The sequence below is a fragment of the Oryzias melastigma genome, linkage group LG8, assembly GCF_002922805.2.
Source record: "Oryzias melastigma strain HK-1 linkage group LG8, ASM292280v2, whole genome shotgun sequence".
Lineage (NCBI taxonomy): Eukaryota > Metazoa > Chordata > Actinopteri > Beloniformes > Adrianichthyidae > Oryzias > Oryzias melastigma.
The window spans coordinates 19,910,296-19,932,085 of NC_050519.1; the positions used below are offsets into that span (position 1 = coordinate 19,910,296).

Consider the following 21,790-nt stretch of genomic DNA (forward strand, 5'->3'; position numbering starts at 1 on the left):
AAAGCACAATCGTTCACAGGACCCTGAAAGGTTTCATGTCAAACTCAGTGGTTAGTTTTTCTTCAGAACTGGTGCAAATCAAAAAAAAGTTACAGCTGATGTCAGGAAAGATTTGCTGGAGTAAGAGCGCCCCCTACTGGAAGACCATATCATTGCATGAACTGGGAAGTTTTGTGAAAATCAATCCATCCATTTTCATTTGTGTCCTGTCAGGGTCACAAGGCCTGTTCTATCTACAGTTGGGCAAAGGCAAGTACACCCTGTCGCAGGGCACAGAAATTCTCCCAAATACACACAAACACGCATGCTGTTTGAAACAAGATGTTTGAAATGGGTTTTATCTGGGAACTCCGGCTCCCTTTCACAATCCAAAAACATACTTGGAATGGGTTTTCTCTGAAATGTCCCAAGGTGTGCATGTGTGTTTGTGTGTATTTGGGAGCATTTCAATGCCCTGCGACAGGGTGTACTTGCCTTTGCCCAACTGTAGATGGAACAGGCCTTGTGACCCCGACAGGACACAAATGAAAATGGATGGATTGATTTTCACAAAACTTCCCAGTTCATGCAATGATATGGTCTTCCAGTAGGGGGCGCTCTTACCCCAGCAAAGCTTTCCTGACATCAGCTGTAACTTTTTTTGGATTTGCACCAGTTTTGAAGAAAAACTAACCACTGAGTTTGACATGAAACCTTTCAGGGTCCTGTGAACGATTGTGCTTTGCTCACTTGGTATGTGATTCTCTTCAGATGCTGTCAAGATGGAGAAAAGACTGAAAACCAATGAACTTTTGTCACGCGTGTCAATGCCTGCCCACTCTAGGGAGCATTTTTGTTCACTGACTCACAGAGTCGTGGCGTTAGACCAAGTTTTGACCAAACAACATGGATAAAATCTCCAACGTTTCCCTGGCAGAATCAGGTTTTTCTTTTAAGCGAAGCTGTGTTTGTCCTGTGCTGCTGAAGGAGGAGGTCTGAGGATGGAAGGAATGCAGATGTTGTGTTTTAAAGCACAGCATGTACCACGCTGACCGGCGGTCAGGAGACAGGGGACTAGCTTGGGTGACTGATAATCTCTGAGGGTGCAAGTACAAGTCAAGGATGTGGGGTTGCAGTCTGCTACGCTCACACACTTACAAAGTCTGGTAACTCTGTCCTGTTTTGCCCCTCCTGCAACTTTTCATACCAATCTTCAAATGTTTTCACTTTGAGCATCACTCCTGTGAGAAAATGTCACAGTGTGTTGGACACAAAGAGGAAAAAAAAGAGGAGCAAGATTCAGATAAACAAGGAACAAAATTATTAAAAAAACAGAAAAATCTGAAATACACTTGAGTATACATTCACTTTAAGAACTGTAGTTTTGGGTATTTTTACTATGATTCTTTAGGACATGTTTTGCAGCATAACAAAAGATATGAGATGAAATTATGGAAAATAAAATGTATTTTGGAATTTAGGAAATTATTATCACAATGAAATCATCAAATTTCAAAATTGTTTGTGATTTTTCCTTTTATATTGAATTTCCTCTAAATAAATAAAAAAACTTCTCTTTGCAGTTAAACATTCATAAAGTCCCCCTATGACATTTTTTAATCAAAAAACATTTTCAGTAGTGTTTTAATTATGATTAGAACATTTTTAACCAAAATCCCACAACCTAAACATCTTAAAAATAATTTTTTCATGTTGATCTGAAGCCTCTGTTTCCAAAATCTCCTCTGAGGGAACAAAAAAAAAGTTTGGTCATCCACATTGTTTTGGCAAGTAGCACTAAAAAAACATGCATCTCATAAAGTTTTCTTTATCTCATCCAGTTCCTTTTTTTTCCTCTAAATTGGCTTTGACCTGTTTCCATCCATCTCTATGGCGTTTTGGTACTTGGCAATTAACTTCCCATGCACCAAAGGCGTTGACTAAACCAATTCTCACCTTGGTAACCATATGACTTTATGTACCCTATTTTTAAATGAACATTTCACACAAAATGTAACAAAAATTGTATGATTTGTATATACCTGCATTAACAAGTGTGCTACAAAAGGACTGACTTTTAAAACATTTTATAAAGTAGCTTGTGCATATGAATACTTGAACATTTTGTGTTCATAAAATCTTAAAGCAATATGAAAAAAATATAAAAAATAAAATAAAACTTGCAGCATGAAAATGAAAAGATTAAGCAAACATTTTCCTTGTGTTTGATTCCAGAATAAGTGGATTGCGGTTTCAAAAATGTAAAAAAAAAAAAAAGACAGTTGTATTCATATGTCCTCTTTAAATATGATTTTTTTACGAAGTCATATTTGGATTGAACATTTAGTTCAGAGCAGTTCTCTGTTTCAGAAAGAGATAATAAGAAGAGACACATTTTAAAAAAAGATACATTTGTTTATTGACTCATTTGGCAAAATAATATTGTAAATACATGATGGATGGAAATATAGTTCATAATAGGGCTCACAGTAATTAAATATTATTCTCAAAGATGAAAAAAATATATATTTTGTTGTTGTTTATATACATTTTTATATGTATTAGATTAATTTTAGTTTGGGAAAAAAAACTTTTATTGTTTATTTTAGTGAGATTTAATTGTAAAAGACATAAAACAGTTTGAAACGTGTTCTGTCGCCTAGTGCTGACTGCGCATGTGCAATTGATTAGGCCCAATTAAGTGACAGGTGCGGCGACAGGAAGTCTACAAAAATTCCTCCGCGCGTCATTCGGTCCCAGTGTTTTGATGCATAGATAGAGAGAAAAACGTGGATTAAAATGCATTTGAAACAAAACGCGCACAGCCTCGGAGTGCTGCTCCTCTTTGTTTGTACGTTCACCTCCGTGGGATGGTGTGACTCCTTCCTAACTCCTCCTGAGGCTCTGCACCGCCTCCAGCCCGGGGCGGCGGCGGCGGACACCGACCTGCACGCGGCCCCTCCGCGTGGTGTTTCGGAGGAGATGATGAACACCTCCTCAGGAGGAGCGGGGCAGAAACTTAAGCTGAAGCTGGTCTCCTCTGTCAGGAGCTCGTTCCTCAGGAACCGCTACAGGAGGAGGCACACCGAAGGAGAGTGGTTGTTCGCAGCGCAGACTCCCCCCTCCCTGAACTGCAGCGCGGGGCTCGTCAGTCACGTGGTCCCCGGGAAGTTCTACATCTCCGGGCAGCTGGAGCAGACCTTCCAGCAGCGGGGTTATCAGTCCGACTCTGCTGGTTCAGGTGGGTTCTGCTGAGGCAGCTTAGACCTACACCTCAGAAAAAAGTAGGAACTTGATTCAATCTTTCAGGAAAAACTCGGGGAACCCCGGCCAGGGTCAGAGGTCAGGAGGAGAGCTGGCAGAAGCTGATGCCGGTTGTGGAGTGTGGAGAGGAGGCCATGACCCTCACTGTCAGGAGGAGGCGGGCTGTGCAGTTATTCCTGGACCGAGGTCAGACAATCAGGGAGAAAACTCCATTCTCATTTGTAGGAATTAATTTATTCGTCTTTATTTTAACATTTTTCTCTATTTGTTTGGGCTGCATTGATAAAATCTCTGAATCGATCTAAGCTTAGTAGATGAATAATCAATCCTTAAAGGTAGAGATCAATTTAACACATGGTGCTAAACTAACTCGATGCTAAAGTATAACAGGTTTTCCAATAGGACGGCTAATGCCAACTCTCGATTGACCTAAACCAGGGGTCTTCAACCTGCGGCTCCAGATCCACGTGTGGCTCTTTCATCTCTCCATGGTGGCTACTTGGCCAAACATAGTCATGGAGACTGCTGACCCAGCCATGTCGACCGTCAGTTAGCAGATCCCTGCTACTGGTTATTTAACCAAAACTACCTAAAGAAAACAAACAAACAAAGCCCACAAACTAAAACATCAAGGTCCAACCCCAAACTAAAATAACAAAACCCAGCAGTGTAAGACTGCTGAGGACAAAGAGGGGAACAAGAACAAAAAAATAAAATTGCTTTTTTTTTTTTAAAGTAAGGATTACTTAATAGTATTTATTACATTTTGATTAGTTAAATGTATACATTGATGGCTGAGGTGCATATAGATGATTAACTATGTAGGTTTTTACATCCACGTTGACCTGAAGACTTCTTGTTTGCTCAACTCTACTTCCAGAATGCAGATTTTATATGCAAAGCAAAACTTTGGTAAAAAGTTTGATCTTTTATAAGTTAAAAGCACTTATTATCTTATGGTGCACAACATTGGTTACTAGCTGCACTGCGATGATCCTGTGTGATACAGAGCATCTTTTATTTTGAAAATACATTATTTTAGCTTCTGTCAAATGTAAAAAAAAAATCAAATTTTGAGTTTCTTTTTATTTTTGCTTTTGTTTGTGCCAAAAAATAGAAATAATTCTTATTTACCATCAAAAAAGGTCATGAATGCAAATCCAAATTTCTTAAAGGCTAAAGTAAGAATATGCAACTCCTTCTGGGTTTTGATCAGTAGAAAACAAGCCCAAATGGCTCTTTTATTGTTGAAGGTGGTCGACCCTTGACCTAAACATACATTGCTATATAATAACAACAGTAGTGGCAGATATAACTCAGAGTTGAGCATTCAGTCTTCCTTTGCCAAAACCATCCTCATGTTTCTAACACCATCCTGTTATATATAAATGTTATTTTACAGAGCAATTCCCTCATAAATGGATCATTTAAATGGACTGAATTCACCACATATTGTAAAAACAAACTCGGTGCATGCCAGTCTCCTCCCATTGCAATAACTGCTACAACAAGCATCAAGCACAATTGAAAACTCATTAAACTAAAAAAAAAAGCTTTTTTTATTTACAGCAAATCCAACTTATTTAAGGATGAACTCCATCCATGAAGTCCAGGAGACCAGTGAGAGATTTCCCTGCAAAATCCTGCATGCCGTATTAGTCAGCTGTGTTCTAAGCAGAGACGGATCAGAGCGGAGAGGGATATGTACCTCATTATTTAAAGAGGGCATTCCAAATGTATTTTTTTAGAGCTGTCAGGCGATTAAATTTTTTAATCGCGATTAATCTTATCGTCCAGAGTTAACTCGCGATTAATCTCAAATTTACATGTGGCCTTTTTTTAAGGAAAAAAAATGTGTGGTTCGTGGAATTTAGCAGTTCTACATTAATTATGAAAACATGAAAGACAAATTAATAGTTTTCATCAGAAATACTTTATTTTGTAACATTGTATTGAGATAAACTTTCTTAACAATAAAAGGCTGTAACATAAAATGCCTAACAAAAGCCCAAGTGCAAGTGAAGGGCATTTTAAATTCAAAACTTCAATCAACGTTCAGTAAAATAAAATAAAAAACATCAAAAATAACATTTCCATAACACTTTCATGTTCATTTTTTGTCAGGACCAAATCTTTTCCTCCTCTGCTGAACTACAGTAATAAATGAAATAGAGATTTATCATTTCCAATTAACTTTTGTTTTTTAAAACATTAAAGACTGAGAAAAGCGGGATACTCTGTGGATAGTTTGACAGTCTGTTACTGCCGCCGCGTTCTCTGGCTGCAGCTCGATGCAGCGACGTGTCCAGCGGAGCTCACGCCATGAATATGCCGGCAGACAGACCGCTATGCTGGGGCTGGATCACGCTTAAACCTCCAGAACATTTAAAACGTCCCCCGGTGCGCTTGCTGTTCGGAACGTCGGGGGTCCGCAGCTCTCAGGACGCGGCGCCGGACGCGAGCCGGTACCACCAGACGTGGTACTGGACGCGAACCTGAGCTGGGTTAGGGTGCAGGAGCTCTCCAGGTCCTAGCGCCGGCCGGTTTTAGCTAGCAGCTCGGTGGTTGGAGACCCGCCCGTGATCGAGTGAGAGCAGCCGGTGAGTTATAGGGGGGACGCCCGCGCTCGCGGTATGGAAAGGCACGTATGAGAAAGTCCGCGATTAATGCGTCAAAAAAATTGTCGGCGTCAAGCACATGTCAGATTAATGCGTTTTTAACGCGACAAATCTGACAGCCCTAATTTTAAACAACGTTTTAAGACATTGGAACAGAACATTCTTCATTATTTCAATATTTAAGGAAAGATTGATCAAATCTGGATATATCATAACTTTGTTAAAAAACTCAAAGATTTTTATGGATAAACTGCCTTCTTAGAAACTCTACAAGCAGACAATGTGCTATAGTCTTTTTGTTTCTGAGCAAACTGAAAGGTTTGTTTTGATCTCAGCAAACGAGTCCTCCGTGGCGTTGTTCCATCTGCCGCCACACTGCGGTTATGCAGTCCAGACCAACTGGAGGGACCTCAGCCTGATGGCTCGGTATGACGCCTGTCACATCAGTCTGGAGGTGAGACACCCTTCATTATTATACTACACAAACATTAGGGAAGTAGGATTTAACTCAAACTAAATCTAAAACTAATCATACCTTCTTTTTTTATTGCGATGAGTAAATTAAAGCAGCATTTTAGATATTTTAATGTATGTATTTTGGTTACAATAATTAGCTTAATAAAACGACATTTAGATATTTAACTTAAACTTGTCTTTGTTCGTCTTAATGCTCAAAAAAGCAGAGAGCTGTGAGATTCTCCATCAACTCCTATTTTCAACAGAACATGTTTATTTTTAAGTGTAAGTTCTTTCATGAAACCGTGTCTCTGAAGGAAGGCCGCTACGTGCTGCCTTTGCTCTGGAAGGGAACTCCCATCAAAGTGTCCTGTCCGGTGTCTCAGCTGAAGCTCCTGGCTGTGCGTCCCTCCTCCCTCTGCTGCTCTCCATATGGCATGACTGTCAGAGTAGAGGAAGTGCTCAACGAGGAGGAGCCGAGCATAAATGGTACATTTGTTTAAGGCACCAAAGTCTCAGTAAATCAAAGTAAATGTTCACTTTGAGGTCTTTTCTCCTCTCCCGCAGTGAGGGGAGAGTGGACGCCTCTGGTGCTGCTGGCTGAGCAGTGCGACTACACTCTGGACAAAGAAGATGGAGAGATCGTCATTGCTGTGCCGTTCCTCGCTTGTGGCATCACAATAAAGGTGAGCAAATGGGCGAACTGTGATATGGGTTACCTGCTGTTGGAATGAAGACGGGAATACCAAAGAAATGAAAATGTAGATGTGGAAATCCGAGTCATTTAATGGCATTACAATTGTAAATTGAAAAGAGATTAAAGCAGCTCATAGACAGAGGACATCAATTGTGCAAAAATGAGAGGTGGGAATCGATGTGCAGAAAATCCAGTTTATAAACTGAAAAGTGAGGAATGGAGGTAATGTAAAGAGTTGTAGCTAGTCCAGTTTCCAACAAGAGTTCAGAGTCTGACTGAATGAGATGTGCTTGTGTTAATGGGTGTTAAGTAACGCGACTGCTTAAGAGAATAAGCTTTTCCTCAGTCCTGAAGTTTTTTGTCCTGATGGACTGGTAGTCGTAAGTTGAATGGGTGGTAGCATGACCAGTAGATGTCAGTCCGGGATGGGAGGGTGGTGGCTGCTGGTTCTCTCTGCTGACCTCCTCACCCTGTGGAGCCTGTGCTGTTCTGCTTCTGTGCAGAGGGGAACCCCCACCGGGATGCAGTAGGACAAGATGGGCTCCATGGCTGAGCAGTAGAAGGTCCTCAGCAGCTCCTGGTTGATGTCGTTTCTCCTGAGGAAATGCAGGCACTGCTGGGCCTTCTTTAGAATGGTCTTGGGGCCAATCCAAATTCTTCCCTTCCCCTCCATTTGAAGGAGCATTTGTAGTGGAAGTGATGTCCAAAATATAATTAAGATCCCACCCTCCAAGCGGAGGGATACAAAGTCCTCCATCGTGAGAGTAAACCGCACTGTGCTGTGGAGAAGCACTTCTCTTCATGTGGGTTTGCTCTGAAGCACAGAAGTTTACATTTATAAATCTAAGTAATGATTATGAGAGACTATGTCCAACTCCCCCCCAAGGTAGTACAGGTCAAGGTTTTACAGTTGAATTTGTGATTGGTCAAACCATGTAAGTTTCAGAAGACTCACTTCATGATCTACAGCTCCAGTCATAACAGTCCAGTTCTCCAGCCCCGCCCCTCTGACTGGATTTTCACATTTTGGCTGTGGGTCCAACTTCCCTGTTTGGTTACTCTTTAAAGTAGTGTTCCTCATTCCAGGTCCTTGAGAGCTGCCACCCTGCCTGTTTTCCAGATCTCCAAGCCCTGCTAGCTGCTGATTAGTTCAGTCAGATGTCTCCATATTCTGATTGAATGAACACACCTGGTCCAGGTAATCAGCAGCGAGCAGTACACAAAGAGCTGGAAAACAGGCAGGGTGGTGGCTCTCGAGGACCTGGAATGAGGAACACTGCTTTAAAGTGTCAAGTAGATCAAACCACTGATGTGCTGCTGAAATCATTCTTTTTCTTTAGGATGGGAAATACACACTTTCTCTCCAAACGGGGCCAAGGATCTACACGCTGGCCTGTCCCGTCTCCCCGCCTGAAGGTCTTCTCTTCACCCATCAACCACTGGCTGATGGCTCTCCCCAGTTTAGCAGGAGGCCAGCTAAACCCCTGCTGGAGTCCCTCGGGCCGATGTCATGGATTCAACCTTTCTACTTGGCTCCCCCTTACTACCCCCACCCGACGTTTCACTCAAACGTTCCTCCTTCTCCGCCATCGTTTGGTCCTATTCCCTCTGATTTAAATCTGGAGCGCCATCCTCACCAGATTTTTCCTGAAGAAGCGTACGAGTCCTTCAGGAGTAACAGACCTTTTTTGTCTGGCGATCATATGAAGGATTTGACTCAGAAACTTCCAGATCAAAAGCAAACACCAGAATCTCCCGTATTTGATTCAAACAAACCCAGTGCAGCTGCTGGGGGTTTTCCTTACCAAGTCCAAGTCCAGACTTCTGATTCTCCAAGTCATGACTTCAGTCCTTATTACCATTTCTACCATCACCCCAAAATACCTCTTCCTGGTTCTCAAGACTCCAGTTCTGGACTGGAGTTCTCCACTAACCCCCACGGCTTTAGATTTCCTGCTGTTTCTGACGTTCAGCAGGGTTACGATGCTTCTCCACCCAAAACACCCCCCTATCCTGACACTATCCCCATCAAATATAAACCTCACCCTCCGTACTCCTCACATTTCTTTCCATACTATTTATACAACTATCCCCCCACTGCAAGAGGAGAAGCCAGGAGACTGGGTCTGATAAATCCTCACATGGTTGCAAACGTGTCTTACTTCCACACATACTATGACAAAAGCAGCATAAATGCTCGCATTAAGCAGGCAGACACGGACCAAATAGAGGACTTCAACTCTAAACCAAATCTGGATGAGAGACGCGTTTCATCTGTCACTCCTGCCGCTCAGCCTCCAGTCCCGCAGAGATACCCCCCCAAACCAAAGCTTGCTGCTGTTCCTCTTCCTGAGCAGTCTTCTGCCCCCTCCGTCTACCACCCTAACCCTTACCAGTACTTCTACCACCCCTTTTACGGCTATTATCTCTATTATCCCCCTGCAGCTTTGTCTGGTACGGTCAGTCACGTGTCTGCAGGAGCTCCAAAACCTTTTCAACAAGCTTCATCCTTCCCTAAACATCCAGCCTCTTCTTCTCCTTCTGCCCCCCTGTTGCTCCCTTACTATTATTACTACTTAAATCAGCCTCAAGTGTCCAAATACATCCAGGGACTGTATTCACCTGGCAGTAAAGATCCATCTGGATCTCCCTTTGCCTCAAGCGCCGACTATGGTTGGATATTTTCTCCTTCATCTGACAGGAGGATTCCCAGCGCTCCTCTGGCGCCGCACAATGCCTTACAAAGCTATTATATGAACCGACATCCACTAGGACAGCCCAGTGGATACACCAGAGAAAAGGAGTATAACCTAATGAGAGGTACATGTCTTTGGATCTTTAATGTTCTTCAACGAGAGGAAAAGCTTTCTGATTTCAGGAGCGAGGGAAGTTCTGGTCATTATTCTGATCTGTACAGAATTTCTTTCTTCCTTTCTGGTTCTCAGACTATCTTCTCAGAACCAATCCATACTCTCCTGCTGTCCCACTTTGTGCCTTTGGACTCCTGATGGACTGCACTCACCTAAGCTGCTGCTCACACATTTTAAAGGGTGAGCCATTAACAGCCAATACGTTACCCAGACTTGGGGTATTTTATTATGTTTGAGATCAAAGCTTTGTAATTTAAAAGTGGCCTTTTGTTTTTCTGATTTTGAAATCAACAGACGGCACTCCAGAGCAGTATTTTGTCTTTGCGGTTCCTGATTTTGTTCTGGAGCCCTCGCTGCTGTCTGCTGGACACAACACGTCCTGCTCGCCGCAGAGACTGACCTCCGATCTGGGTATCTACATCGTTCCTCTGGACGGCTGTGGAGTGAAAAAGCACGTAAGACATGTCAGACATTTCTGTAATGTGTTGAAACGGTGGTTGTTCAGTTTTCCTGTCAAGCTAAAGATTGTTTCAGTCTTCTCAGTCATCCGAGCTGCAGCTGCTGTTCTTTAACCATCAGCTCTGTATGACAGCAGACTGTTTTTTTTTTTGTTTTTTTTTACGCCTCCCTTTCTGCCATTACGGCCATCATCTGATGGTGGCTTTCTTTGAGTTGCCAGTCGACACAAATGAGCCGTTTTTACTTAAGGATGCATATTCTGGTTTTCTGAGAAGCTTTAACCCTTTGTCTCATGGCTTGTGTCTTTTCAGATGCTCGGTCACACAGTGGTTCATCTTCTGAAAGTCCACGGCATGGAGTCATCTAAGGAAGGCAAGGCTGCAGAGAAATCTCCTGTGAGGTGGGTTCATTTCTTTCACAGAAGTGTTTAAATGTGAGGTCATCAAGTTCAAACATGTCAGCGTGCAGACTGAGCGTTTTGGTTGAAGGGACGCGTGAACTTTCATCACCACCTTTTTATTTTTAACTTAAACGGCTTTGCAATGATCAGTTTCCTGGTTAACTCTTCTCATTTATGAAAGTGCATTTTTGTTTAAATTACCAACCATAATAAAACAACTCTGAAGCTCCATGTTTAGTTAAAGGGAAATAAACTTCATGTTTTTTTTTTGTCTTTTAAAGGCAAAATTTAGGTCTTTAAAAGGGATTTGGAAATGTCTAGTTTTGTTCTGCCAGCCATGTTTACCTCACAACACATGCAAACTATGACTTTAAAGTACTAATAGATTATTTTTAGGGACTAATCATCACATCATGATTGAGATGTGGAGCTCTAAATCTAACTTTTGCTGCCTCTCTGGATTTAAAGTTTTTATTTTGTTTCTTTTTTTCATTGGAGCTTAAGTTATTTACCATTAGAATACCAGCTACTTTATTACACCATACAGTAGAGACCGCTATGAATCTTGAAGAGTTGTTTTCTTTGACAAGTTGAAGCAAAGATCTTCTGTTTTCTTTTAAACGGATGCTGAAAACGACCTCCCCTACTCTGTTTTTATCGTTTTCTCACTATAATCCTCTGTCCTTATCGACCAGATAATAAAGACTACACTGTAGCATCCCTCTCCCTTTCCTGCACTGAGACTCGGCGGAAGCAGAAGAAAACACTCCACTAAGTTTTTTTTTTTTTTTTTTTTTTTTTTTTTTTTTTAAGGATGCATTGATTCTTCGAGAAACAGTAATCGGGTTCAAACTCGTCAACATGTTCGATGCAGAAAATTAAAAAATTGATTTGACAGCTTTCTATGCAGGTGCACGTGTGTGTGTGTGTAGCTGCTTACACACCGGCCTCGCAATCGGACACCTTCAATGAAAAATCAATGCAAACACCAGAATTCCTGGTCTACGCAAGTCTTTAAGTCCTGGTCTTGAGCACTCTGCACAAATTGGTCACACCCTGAGTGTGCGCTGAATGTTCAACCCGGTTCAAGGTGCTTACTCACTGGCCGAGTGTAGTGCGTTCAAGAACGTACTGCATGTCGGTTTATGAATGTGCACTCAGCAGTTTTTCAGAAAAAATGTTGATACACTTAATCAGTTATAAATGGATCAGTTCTTCTGGTGTTTAACAGGCAGAGACACTCATGGACGCGGCGTTCTTAAAGCAGACAGCAGGTTAAATCACAGAACTCCAGGCCGTGGAGCGTTTCTGCCTGGTGCGTTTACTGACCTCCAAGCATCCACAGCAAAGCAAAGCAGTTTATCAGAGAAAACGTTGACCAGACTAACTGATCCATATAGGAAATATTGGTTTCATAGAATCAACATTTTTTTTTTCTGAAAAACTGCTTCGTTTTGCTGCCGATTGTATAAAAATGACAAAAGTATCGTAGCGGACTGAGTGGGCTGAGAGGCTGTTTTGGTCCACTAATTTCCGGAGTTCAGTGAACGCACCATGCATTGATGCTCATCTACTCTGACTTCTGTCATTCAACCTCTTTGTTCTGGGGGTTTTAGGGGTGTAAAGGGAGAAGAGACGGTGTATGAGACAAAATTAAGGCATTTAAGGAGAGTAGATCCACTGAATTAAAAACTTTTGTGGAATGTTTCTTAAGCTGTTTAAACTGGTAAAGTCTATGCTTGTCAGTGCAGGAAAGGGAGAGCGGGACGCTACAGTATATTATCTTATCATATATGGGTGGGGGGAGGAATAGGGCAGGCTGTTTTCTGCTTCTGTACTTGTGCTGTTTCTATTTATATTTTTATTGGACTGATTTTCTCAAGCACAAATGTCTGCAGGATGACGGTGGGATGTAGCTCCTCCCCCTACACTCCAGGTGAAGTGAGGTTCCACATGATGGATGAGCCTCCACTTCAGACCCCTCCTCCTCCTGTCACCGTGTTGCTGAAACTTGCAACAGGTTCTTCTATAATGTTGCTTTTTACTGACTTCACTTAACATTTTTATAAAAATGTTAAACTTGTTGAATAAGTGAAACATTTTTCATAAACTAACCTGACTATTGGAAGAAAAAATGAAATGATTGTATCTCCGCAGATGAATCTTTCACGAGCTTCTACCCTGAAGCTCGCCTCCCTCTGAGCCTCGTGCTGAGTAAGCCGGTTTATGCCGAGCTGAGCCTGCTGGAACCGTCAGAACCCAGCATGCTGCTGTTGGTTCACTCCTGTTTGGCTTACACCCTGGCTCCATATCTCAGCTGGATGCTCTTATACGACGGGTATGCTCATCAGGAAACGTTAAAATGTTATTTTAGGTTGTTTGGTTTTTGAGGCAGATGTTTGGTCATACCTGCAGCTTCAGAGATGGCGTTCTCTGCTTTTGACCTTAATGGATGAGTAGAAAAGGAATATTTACAGCGGGGAAAATGAGCCAGACACTTAATGAAGTGACGTTTTAAAGAAATGGCTATGATGCAAAAGGAATGCAGCAAATTGTTTCAACAAGTAATGAAGCTGATGGTCTACACTGCACTTCTTATGAGGAAAATTACTTCTTCAACTAGATATATAGCATAACCTGCGATAATACTAGTGTGAAGGCTGAATGTGGCTGCTGAAGATGCTGAATCTGATTGGATAAATGCCACAAAAAGCCACAAAAAAGGAAAAATGTCAAACTTTCCCATAACAGCTAGCATAATTCTAAGCTCTAAATTAGCCTGCAAACTTGGAAAATGTCACAATTTGCCAAAAACAGCTAGCACGTTCCTAAAATAAAAGCTACACTCAAAATTACTCAAAAAAAAAAACAAAAAAAAACTAGTAGTTGGTGAACATTTTAGTTTGAATGGTGTCTATCTGAAAGTATATGTGGAAGTTCACAAGTTTGAAAATATTTTTTTTAGGGATTTGAGCAATTCCTCATTAATTTCCTATGTGGAATATTTTGCTCAATATTTCAAAAACTATAATTTGTGATTACCAAAAATACAAGCAGTAATGTCCTGAACAAGCTGAACGTTTTGATATCAAGATTGCTGAAAGTGAGTTTTTACATGCCAAAAAACGTACGGAAAGGTGCAGGAGAATCTCTATAGTGTGAAGGCTTCGAAGCATCGAAGTAATCTCTCTACCAATGTATTTCACTATTTACAAACTGAGTTTAATGCCAGATTTTCCAGACTGCAGCTAACATCTCAAGCATGAGCCTTTATGACGACACACTTTAGAGCTGCCATTAGAATGTGGCAGCAAGTCAGTTTCAACATGAGTGGATTATTAAGGATAGTTTAGAGAACCCTGAGAGCTTTACACATGTCAGTGTAGAATTAACTCCTGTTTACTGATCATCTCCATTTACACTCAGAAGCTGTTACACTACACTCACTCTTGGTTTGGAAACAGGCTTTTAAGGCCACCAATTCCTATAGAAAGTCTATATAAACACACGTATATGTGCATTTTATAGACTTTAATTAATCACTGGACAAAGCGAGGGATTGACATATAGAGCCATAAATGTCTTCCCTCCGGCCCTCACAAAATTAGGCCAAAGCATTCACCATGGCTTCCTGATATGGCCGCCGCCATTTTGAAACCAGTCGACGGTGATTGGTCGAGTAGGTCTGAGTCACGTTTTTAGAGGAACTACGATATCCAATCATGAGTGAGCTTGTTCAAGTCCATACCGCTCTCACTGAAAGCGGGCTCAGGAGAAGCTGTCAAACGTTTCGAGGTGGGGCCAGTGGCACCACATGCTTTTACTGAGCCATCTGATCAGTTTAGAACTTGAGTAGCTTGTGATAAAGAAAAAATCTTAAAAATAAAGTTGGGATTAGAAAGTTTAACTGAATTAATTTGGGTAGGAGTTCCATTTACACCTAAATCTTTCTAAATGAGGGGTTGTGCTAAGTGTTGATGTTTTGTAAATGTGTGTTTGTGCAGCCCATTCCTAAGATTCTCAGTAGTCAATGGGAATGCTGTTGTCATCCAGTTGTCCCAAACAGGGAATTTCGCAGCTGCTTCCTTCCCCAGACTCCCGCCACATTAAGAGGATGAAAATCACCGTCCTCCCCTCGCTGCCCATGGGAAGCTCCTCCCACTCTGCTCAGAGGAGGCTTGCTTTGCTGGAGGACCCAGAGGTGCTTCTGCGTTTACTGTGATTGTACTGTCAAGTTTCACATCCATGTCCAGTCATTTCAGTGTTTCTACCCCCCCTCAGGTTTACTTCTTATGTACGACAGAAGTGTGCTCTGCTGCTTCAGGTGACTGCAGTCTGAGCTGCAACCAGGTAAGATCAGAGAGGAAATCTCCTGATGTTTGTGCAGGATCAAAGATGAGATCCTCACGAATACACGTTTTCATCTTCTCCTGAAGTCTTCCTCACACTATTCTTTGAAATATTACAGTTAAGAAATATCCACCTGTGGGTTTATTTTCCATACAAGTCTACCCACATTTGAGTTTCTTTTTGCCTTTTGTCTTAATGCTTTGAACTTAAACATTTTTGATAAAGAATTTACAGTTTATTTTAGAAAAATTACAGGTAATGGAGGGGCTCAAATAAGCCAAGTTAGCTGTTAAAAAGTTGGGCTGGTATCATCAATCTCCAGATTCAATTTGATTCACCGGAGCCTGGATCGATTCTTTAATCCACTCCTTTTAATTATGAGTTTACATTTTTCAACACATTTAAGAGATTTCTTTAGGAATTTTACAGTATTTCACATACTGTGAAATTTATTAGTGAAATTATGACATTATTAGCATACAGTGTTAAGTGTTTCAGTTTGGCCACTAGGTGGCGATGATGCTATAGCATTGGACCAGAAGAAGAAAGTATAAGCCAAAACAATTCTTAGACCACAAATAGTTGATTAAAAAATGTTTAATTAAAAGTTTGGAAAATTAAAACTTTAAGTATATAAATGTTAAGCATATAAGCAATGTATGTTTAGATCCACAGAGCGTTAGCATTAGCCGTCCTATGGGAAATCCCATTATAAGTTGGCATCAAGCTAGCGGACTTTAGCAACATGTGTCGGGTTAACCTCTACCTTTATGGATTTGATTATTGGTCTATTAAGATCAGTTTATCAAATGTATCAACCCGACCATAGTTAAATGTGTATGAGAAATTTATCTCAAATGTATCAAAAGCAATGTGTTTTTGTTTGTGTTTTTACATTTATTTTTTAATAACTGTGAAAGAGCATTAAAAAATGAAGTGAATGTCTGGTTAAGATTAGAAGCTGGGCAATGTTGAAATGAGATTTGTTAGCTTAACAAAATCCTGAAAAAATTAAATTTAATAGAAACAACTCGAACCTACCAGGATTTAAGTTTTCACCAAATGAAGGTAAACTGACATTTCCTGGAAATTATGCATATGGCTTTAATTCTACAAGATAAGTACTAAACTCTCTGAAAAGTTTTAAACTGAAAATTACCTGATTAGTACTTTACACTTAAATAAAACAGAAGGAAATCTAATTAATGGGACTGAAAGTAGCTGAAAAACAGTTTTTAATTTAGGGGAATGGCTACACAATTATTATGTAAGATGAAGCATTATTACAGATTAATCAAAATGAACATGGTGTTGTAAAGCTGAACTTTGCAGAAAATTGTTGGCAATGTATTTAAATAATATGAGAAATTAGCTAAATGTGTCTTTATGTAAATTTTCCTTTTATTTTGAAAAGTCAGAACTAGCATGGCTACCTGAAAAGGTTAAAAGCTAAAGTCTGCTCTGGTTGGCATCTGACAGGGTGAGCGGGGAGAGGAAAGCAGACATCAAAGAATGTTGAAGACCAAATGTAAAAATGTTTGTGGTTGAATCTCCTGAATCACAGCTTGTTCTTCTTTCCTTGCAGGCCCAACAGTGATCCGTGAATAAAGACACTTTTACACAAATGTTTCAGTTTCTGTAAGTGTGAGAACCAGAGCAAAACGGTCTCGGAAGTAAACCACTTGGTATTAAAGACTAAATAAAATCATGTAATGTTCAGCTACACAGCCTTTTGACTTACTAAAAGTTATTTTCAAATGTTTTTCAGTTCAAGTTTAAAATTTAGAGCAGAATTAAAGAGACTCCAAACATCTGAGTCACGTGATTAAAATCGTGCTAAAAAAATTCCTCTAAGTTAGATTTAGGAAGATGCTCTGTTGAAATGAGGGATTTATTACTGTGGGTGACTTTTCTGAAAAAACGTGACACTAAAGTCATCAAGTTAACTCGAGTCTGGACTGATGACAAAACTATTTAGTTCCAAGTTTTCTTCTTTACAAGTTTTTGAGGAAAGCTCAACAGAAATGCAGAACTCAAATGTTTGAAGATCTTTTTGCATATATTGAAGAATTGCCCTAAACTCTTTTTAAATGTTTCATTGTGCTCATTGCAGACATGTCTAACTCAGTATTCTGATGGTGATGTCTGCCACAAAAATGATTATCAAGCTGGAACTCTGAAGCATTTTGTTCAACACTCGTTTTCCTTAATTATCCTATTTTTATGTTGATCAGTGAGCTTTATTTTTTTGTAAATTGTTTGTGGCGTCAGAACTGACCTCAGTTACTTTAACTAAATCTGCTGAAGACCAAGTTTGGTTCAGATTACGTTACTGTAGTTTGTTTGATTTCTGGCTGATGAACCATCAGTAAACTGACCAATGAATGAATGAATGAATGAATGAATGAATGGTCCTCACTTATGCAGTTGTTTTCTACATAGTGGTACTTTAAGGCCCCATTTTTAAATGTGAAAAAACCACAAGTACACACCATGAAATTAAATATTTTGCAGCATTATCAGGGGCTCTTGTTTCACCCAATACCTGCCTTTTTTAATATAAATTCTGAATTTTTGTACTGCTTCCACTAAAATCATTTCCTTCATAAACTTGGTTTTGCAGATTTGCTGCTTCTAAACTCTGCATGATGAAAACGGCACAATATGAATTTGAAACTTCCATTGTTTTTGTTCAACCTGGTTTATTAGTGTCATACTGATTTATATTGAGCAACAACCTAAAGTTTAGTGGGAAACGTTTGAGGATTTAGGATCATTTTAGTCAGCATTGTGTAGTTTTCCTCAGCAGGAAAGCATCAATGGTTATAGTATCTGTTATTTTGAACGGAATTTACTATTTACGTGTATAAATAAGTAGTATGATGCATATATAATCAAAAATGTTTAAGTAATTACAAAAAATAATTTGCAACTTCTTTAGAAGAAAATTGATTTTTAATTTGTTGTTTGACCACCAGATGTCAACATTGTTCTCCTTTTTGCAAGAAGCTTTGATTTGTTGAGTTTAGCTACAAATCTAACTTAAACATGAAGGTCATGTCAGAGGAATATGGATTCTTTCCAGTGTAGAAGTGAATATAGAGTCACTAATCAGAAATGCCTCAATCCATCAGGAAATGTAAAGAAACCCCTTTAAGACAATGAGGGCGTTGTGTTGGACTTTTGCTTTGTGGATGCCAATAAATTATTCTTAGATGAACATTTAAATCCATAGGACAGGTGATTTGTTGCTCTTCCTCACAACCCTGTATCTTAACAGGGAGACCCATAGTTGGGCAGTGATGATCCACTTGGGATTAAATTCGACACTGATGAATGCATGAAAAGGTGTTCACTGCGTCAATGTTAATTGTATCCCAATCAAGCATAACCTTCCTTTCAGGGAATATGAAATCTAAGGCCTTTGGCTGTTTGCTAAAGGATCCAGACCTTTGCTTTTACTGCTCCTCTTCTTCTAAGGTGTCCAACAGCACCCTCTAGTGTTAAATCACAGCAATGCAGATGAATGCAAACGTGGAAAAAGTCCAGACGGATGAAGAAAGTGGACAAAGAGCCAAACTCTGCACACTATCACCTTGCATTTCCTCCTTCCTTCAGACAGAACTGGCAGCTTTGGCACCTGAACAGAAATGACTGGAGTTTCAGGAAATATTTCTGTTTATTTACAGAAAATATTGTTACAAAATCCTAAAAAGAACTTTTCTTTTTTCTGATCATTAAAAGCAAAATACATTCCAACATGGAATCAAATGTTTTTTATGATAAAGCAGTCCTTTAATAACTCGTTCAGTCTTGGTTTAGTCTATTTGAAACTGTTTTATGCAAAATAAAGTCCATAAATGCTGCAAGTTTTTCCAACAAGCTTTGATTTGTTTTTCACAATATACCACAGTGATTTAGCTGTACTTCACATTGTAAGTGCTTTTAAAGGCTGAAGTTCTAATTAGAAGCACAAAAAGTGGAGAAATTGGGGGGAAAAAAATCTATTTTTGTAGAGGATTAATCATGATGCTTCTGAAGGTTCTCGATTATGATGGCTTTGTCTTGAAGTTGAGTCACAGCGAATAGGTTTTAAGTCTTCTTCCTTAAAACGTTTTATCGCTCATCCAAGTGACTTCATTAGTCTTGATGAATGAATATTAGTTATTCATCAGTAAAAAAAACTCAACTTCAAGAAGTACAAGAAATCAAGTTTAGGGAAATCTAACCCTTCTCGACTTTATCATCTAGTTCCTTCAAGAATATAATTCTCGTGAAAAATATGTGCTAAATATTCTAAAATAAGCATTTTTTTAATGTGATACTTTCATTTTTTATTGCAATCTATCAAAAATTCTTTAGCTGCAACTTGTTTTTCAGAATCATCTTTTAACTTAAGTTTAAAACAATCAGTCATCCTTATGTTTGATGACTAACAACACTTTTTATATTTTGCTTTAAATAAAGATGAGAAAATGATAATAGAATAAAGTTTTTATTGAACATGGATTGAAGAGCAGCAGATTAGTCACAGTGAATACAACATAGTCTCTAAAACAACAAAGTTAAAAATGTTACTTTCATACAATCTGAAAAAGAAATACTTGAATAAAAACAACATATTTACACATAATTTCTACATGTTTTTCTTCAAGGATTTCCATCCTTTTATTTTTGTTTTTTAACTTTTGTCTTTAAGATTGATTATGGTTTCTTTCTAGCTCCTCCCACCAGAGAGCAGCAGCCAATAAACAGTGCATGTGTTGATATGCAGAGAAAGAAATACAAAAATGGCAATACAATACACATGTAATCACAGTATGTCAAGATTTTTATCAAACTTTGTGCAATTTATGCATTTCTTCTGGGCTCCAAAGTGCAGGATTCACTAAAAACAGTCTTATATTTTTTCTTCATCACTGGATGAGGATGACTCCTCGCTTTTAAGGCTCTCCTGTCCAGCACTGTCTCCTCTCCGACGTCGGTTGTCCTCTTCTCCCAGTTTGTTGCAGAGTTTGCAGACCCTCACCTCTTTACTGGGGTGAAGATTATCGATGACGGCTCGCGTCTTGGAGCACTGGTTGCAAACCAAGAAGCCACAGCTCCTGCAGTGATGTTTGCGCTTGGAGATGGAGAAGATTGTGAAGCAGCGCATGCATCTTTGGGAGATGTGGTCTGGGATCCAGGTGGGGGCAAATGTGGAGCCTGGTGTGCAGCCCCCGCCCTGCAGCAGGTTCCTGCGACACTCCTCAATGTGCTCCATCCAGGCCTTCTTCTCCTCCAGCGAAGTGGCGGACACGTAGAAAGACTTTTTGGGAGAACAGATCAGCCACTGGTGCTTGACTTCCTCACTGTCCTCCAAGTCCTCCATCTTGATGTCCCCTGAAAAGACAGAACAATTCATAAAAACATGCAACTCGTCAAGCAGAAATCTTTTGGCAACATTTGAACGGCTGCACTACTGCTTTTCATTCCCTCTTAGTTGCTCACCTAAAGGGATAATCTTCTGCTTCTTGAACCAGCGGTCTTTCACAAGGATGCTGCCGTACACCAGCACATCGTTGAAGAGGAAGAAGGCTTTGAGCTTCCACTTCTTCCGGCACTGCTTCGTCAGGCTGCCCATTCCTAACAGAACCCGACCCGGCTGGAGCAGGGGCTGCTTGGGTGGACTGAAGGAGTTGTCCAGTAACGCAATACGTCTGCGGTTCTCATTCTCAGATACCAGTTGATCCATGATGCTCTGGTGTCAGGACTAATGCAGCTCAGTAGAGACGTCTGTCTTTTATACTCGTCTTTTATACTCTACAAACAGCCTGAGGGAGATTCCAGGTAGCAGATGTTGCGCAAAAAGAGTTGCGGGAGGAGCTATGTGGCCTGATTTTAATTTGCCCTGAAGCTCTGAAGCATCAAAACAAGACTTTTAACCAACAAAGTGAAAATGAATATTTTCTTATATTAAAAGCTCAGATTATTAATAACACTTTCATGCAAGTTATTAGAATAATAAAGAAATGTTTAGGCCACAAAGAAATGTTAAGTTTCCTGCAGTTTCATTAGAACATGCACAAACACACACTTACACACACACCCCCACACATGCAAAGACACACAAGCACACTTGCAAAGACTCCAGTACACATGCAAAGACACGTACACATGCAAAGACACACAAGTTTACATGAAAAGACACAAGTGCGCATGTACAGACACACATACACACATGCAAAGACACCCAAGTTCACATGCAAAGACACCCCAGTAGGCACACACAAGCACAGGCAAAATTATGCACCCATAGACACACACATGCACTGACACAATCACACTCACTGTCACACTCTCAGCTACCCTGTTTGAATCTTTGGTTCACATCTGAACACAGACGACATGGAGAGAGACCCCTCCAATCAGGAAAGTGTTTTCTGTTTGATGTATAAACGCACTTCTCCTGCAAACAATCTGTGTTCCATCTGAAAAAAAGTTTACAAGAAATGAAGGAGATGTTGGTTCATCTACAAACTCAGAAACAAAGGCAGACAGGTGACAGCTGTGCTACTTTATTTTTTACATGCAGTATTGGGTCGATGCAGAAAGTTTCCCGTAAAGCATCGGCAAAGTAAACACAGACACATTTTGCCCTGTGGAGCTAGAAGGAACTAATTAGAGAAATCAGACCACAAAACTTGCAGAGCAGCAT

General features: G+C 40.1%; 2 protein-coding genes across 3 annotated transcripts; one reads left to right on the forward strand and one right to left on the reverse strand.

The window, feature by feature from the left end:
* Positions 1-2,683: 2,683 nt before the first annotated feature.
* On the forward strand, positions 2,684-16,720 carry LOC112145854. Of its 2 annotated transcripts, XM_024271313.2 has the most exons (14): positions 2,685-3,220; positions 3,289-3,429; positions 6,197-6,315; positions 6,635-6,806; positions 6,885-7,003; positions 8,355-9,834; positions 9,960-10,064; positions 10,179-10,339; positions 10,655-10,743; positions 12,642-12,763; positions 12,901-13,081; positions 14,797-14,944; positions 15,025-15,093; positions 16,679-16,720. In XM_024271313.2, exons 1-14 carry the CDS (start codon positions 2,779-2,781, stop codon positions 16,688-16,690), a joined length of 3,360 nt encoding a protein of 1,119 aa, XP_024127081.1. In that variant the 5' UTR covers positions 2,685-2,778; the 3' UTR covers positions 16,691-16,720. The 2 variants fall into 2 exon arrangements, 1 of the variants encoding a protein (XP_024127081.1); XR_002919153.2 differs by lacking the exon at positions 16,679-16,720 and having other exon boundaries at positions 2,684-3,220; positions 14,838-14,944.
* A 2,883-nt stretch (positions 16,721-19,603) lies between these two features.
* Positions 19,604-21,237, reverse strand: LOC112146755 (pleckstrin homology domain-containing family F member 1). The gene is made up of 2 exons (XM_024272735.2): positions 20,584-21,237; positions 19,604-20,475 (listed from the first exon to the last, which is right to left on the reverse strand). The coding sequence occupies exons 1-2, from the start codon at positions 20,825-20,827 to the stop codon at positions 19,994-19,996; spliced, it is 726 nt and encodes a 241-aa protein (XP_024128503.1). The 5' UTR covers positions 20,828-21,237; the 3' UTR covers positions 19,604-19,993.
* Positions 21,238-21,790: the final 553 nt, after the last annotated feature.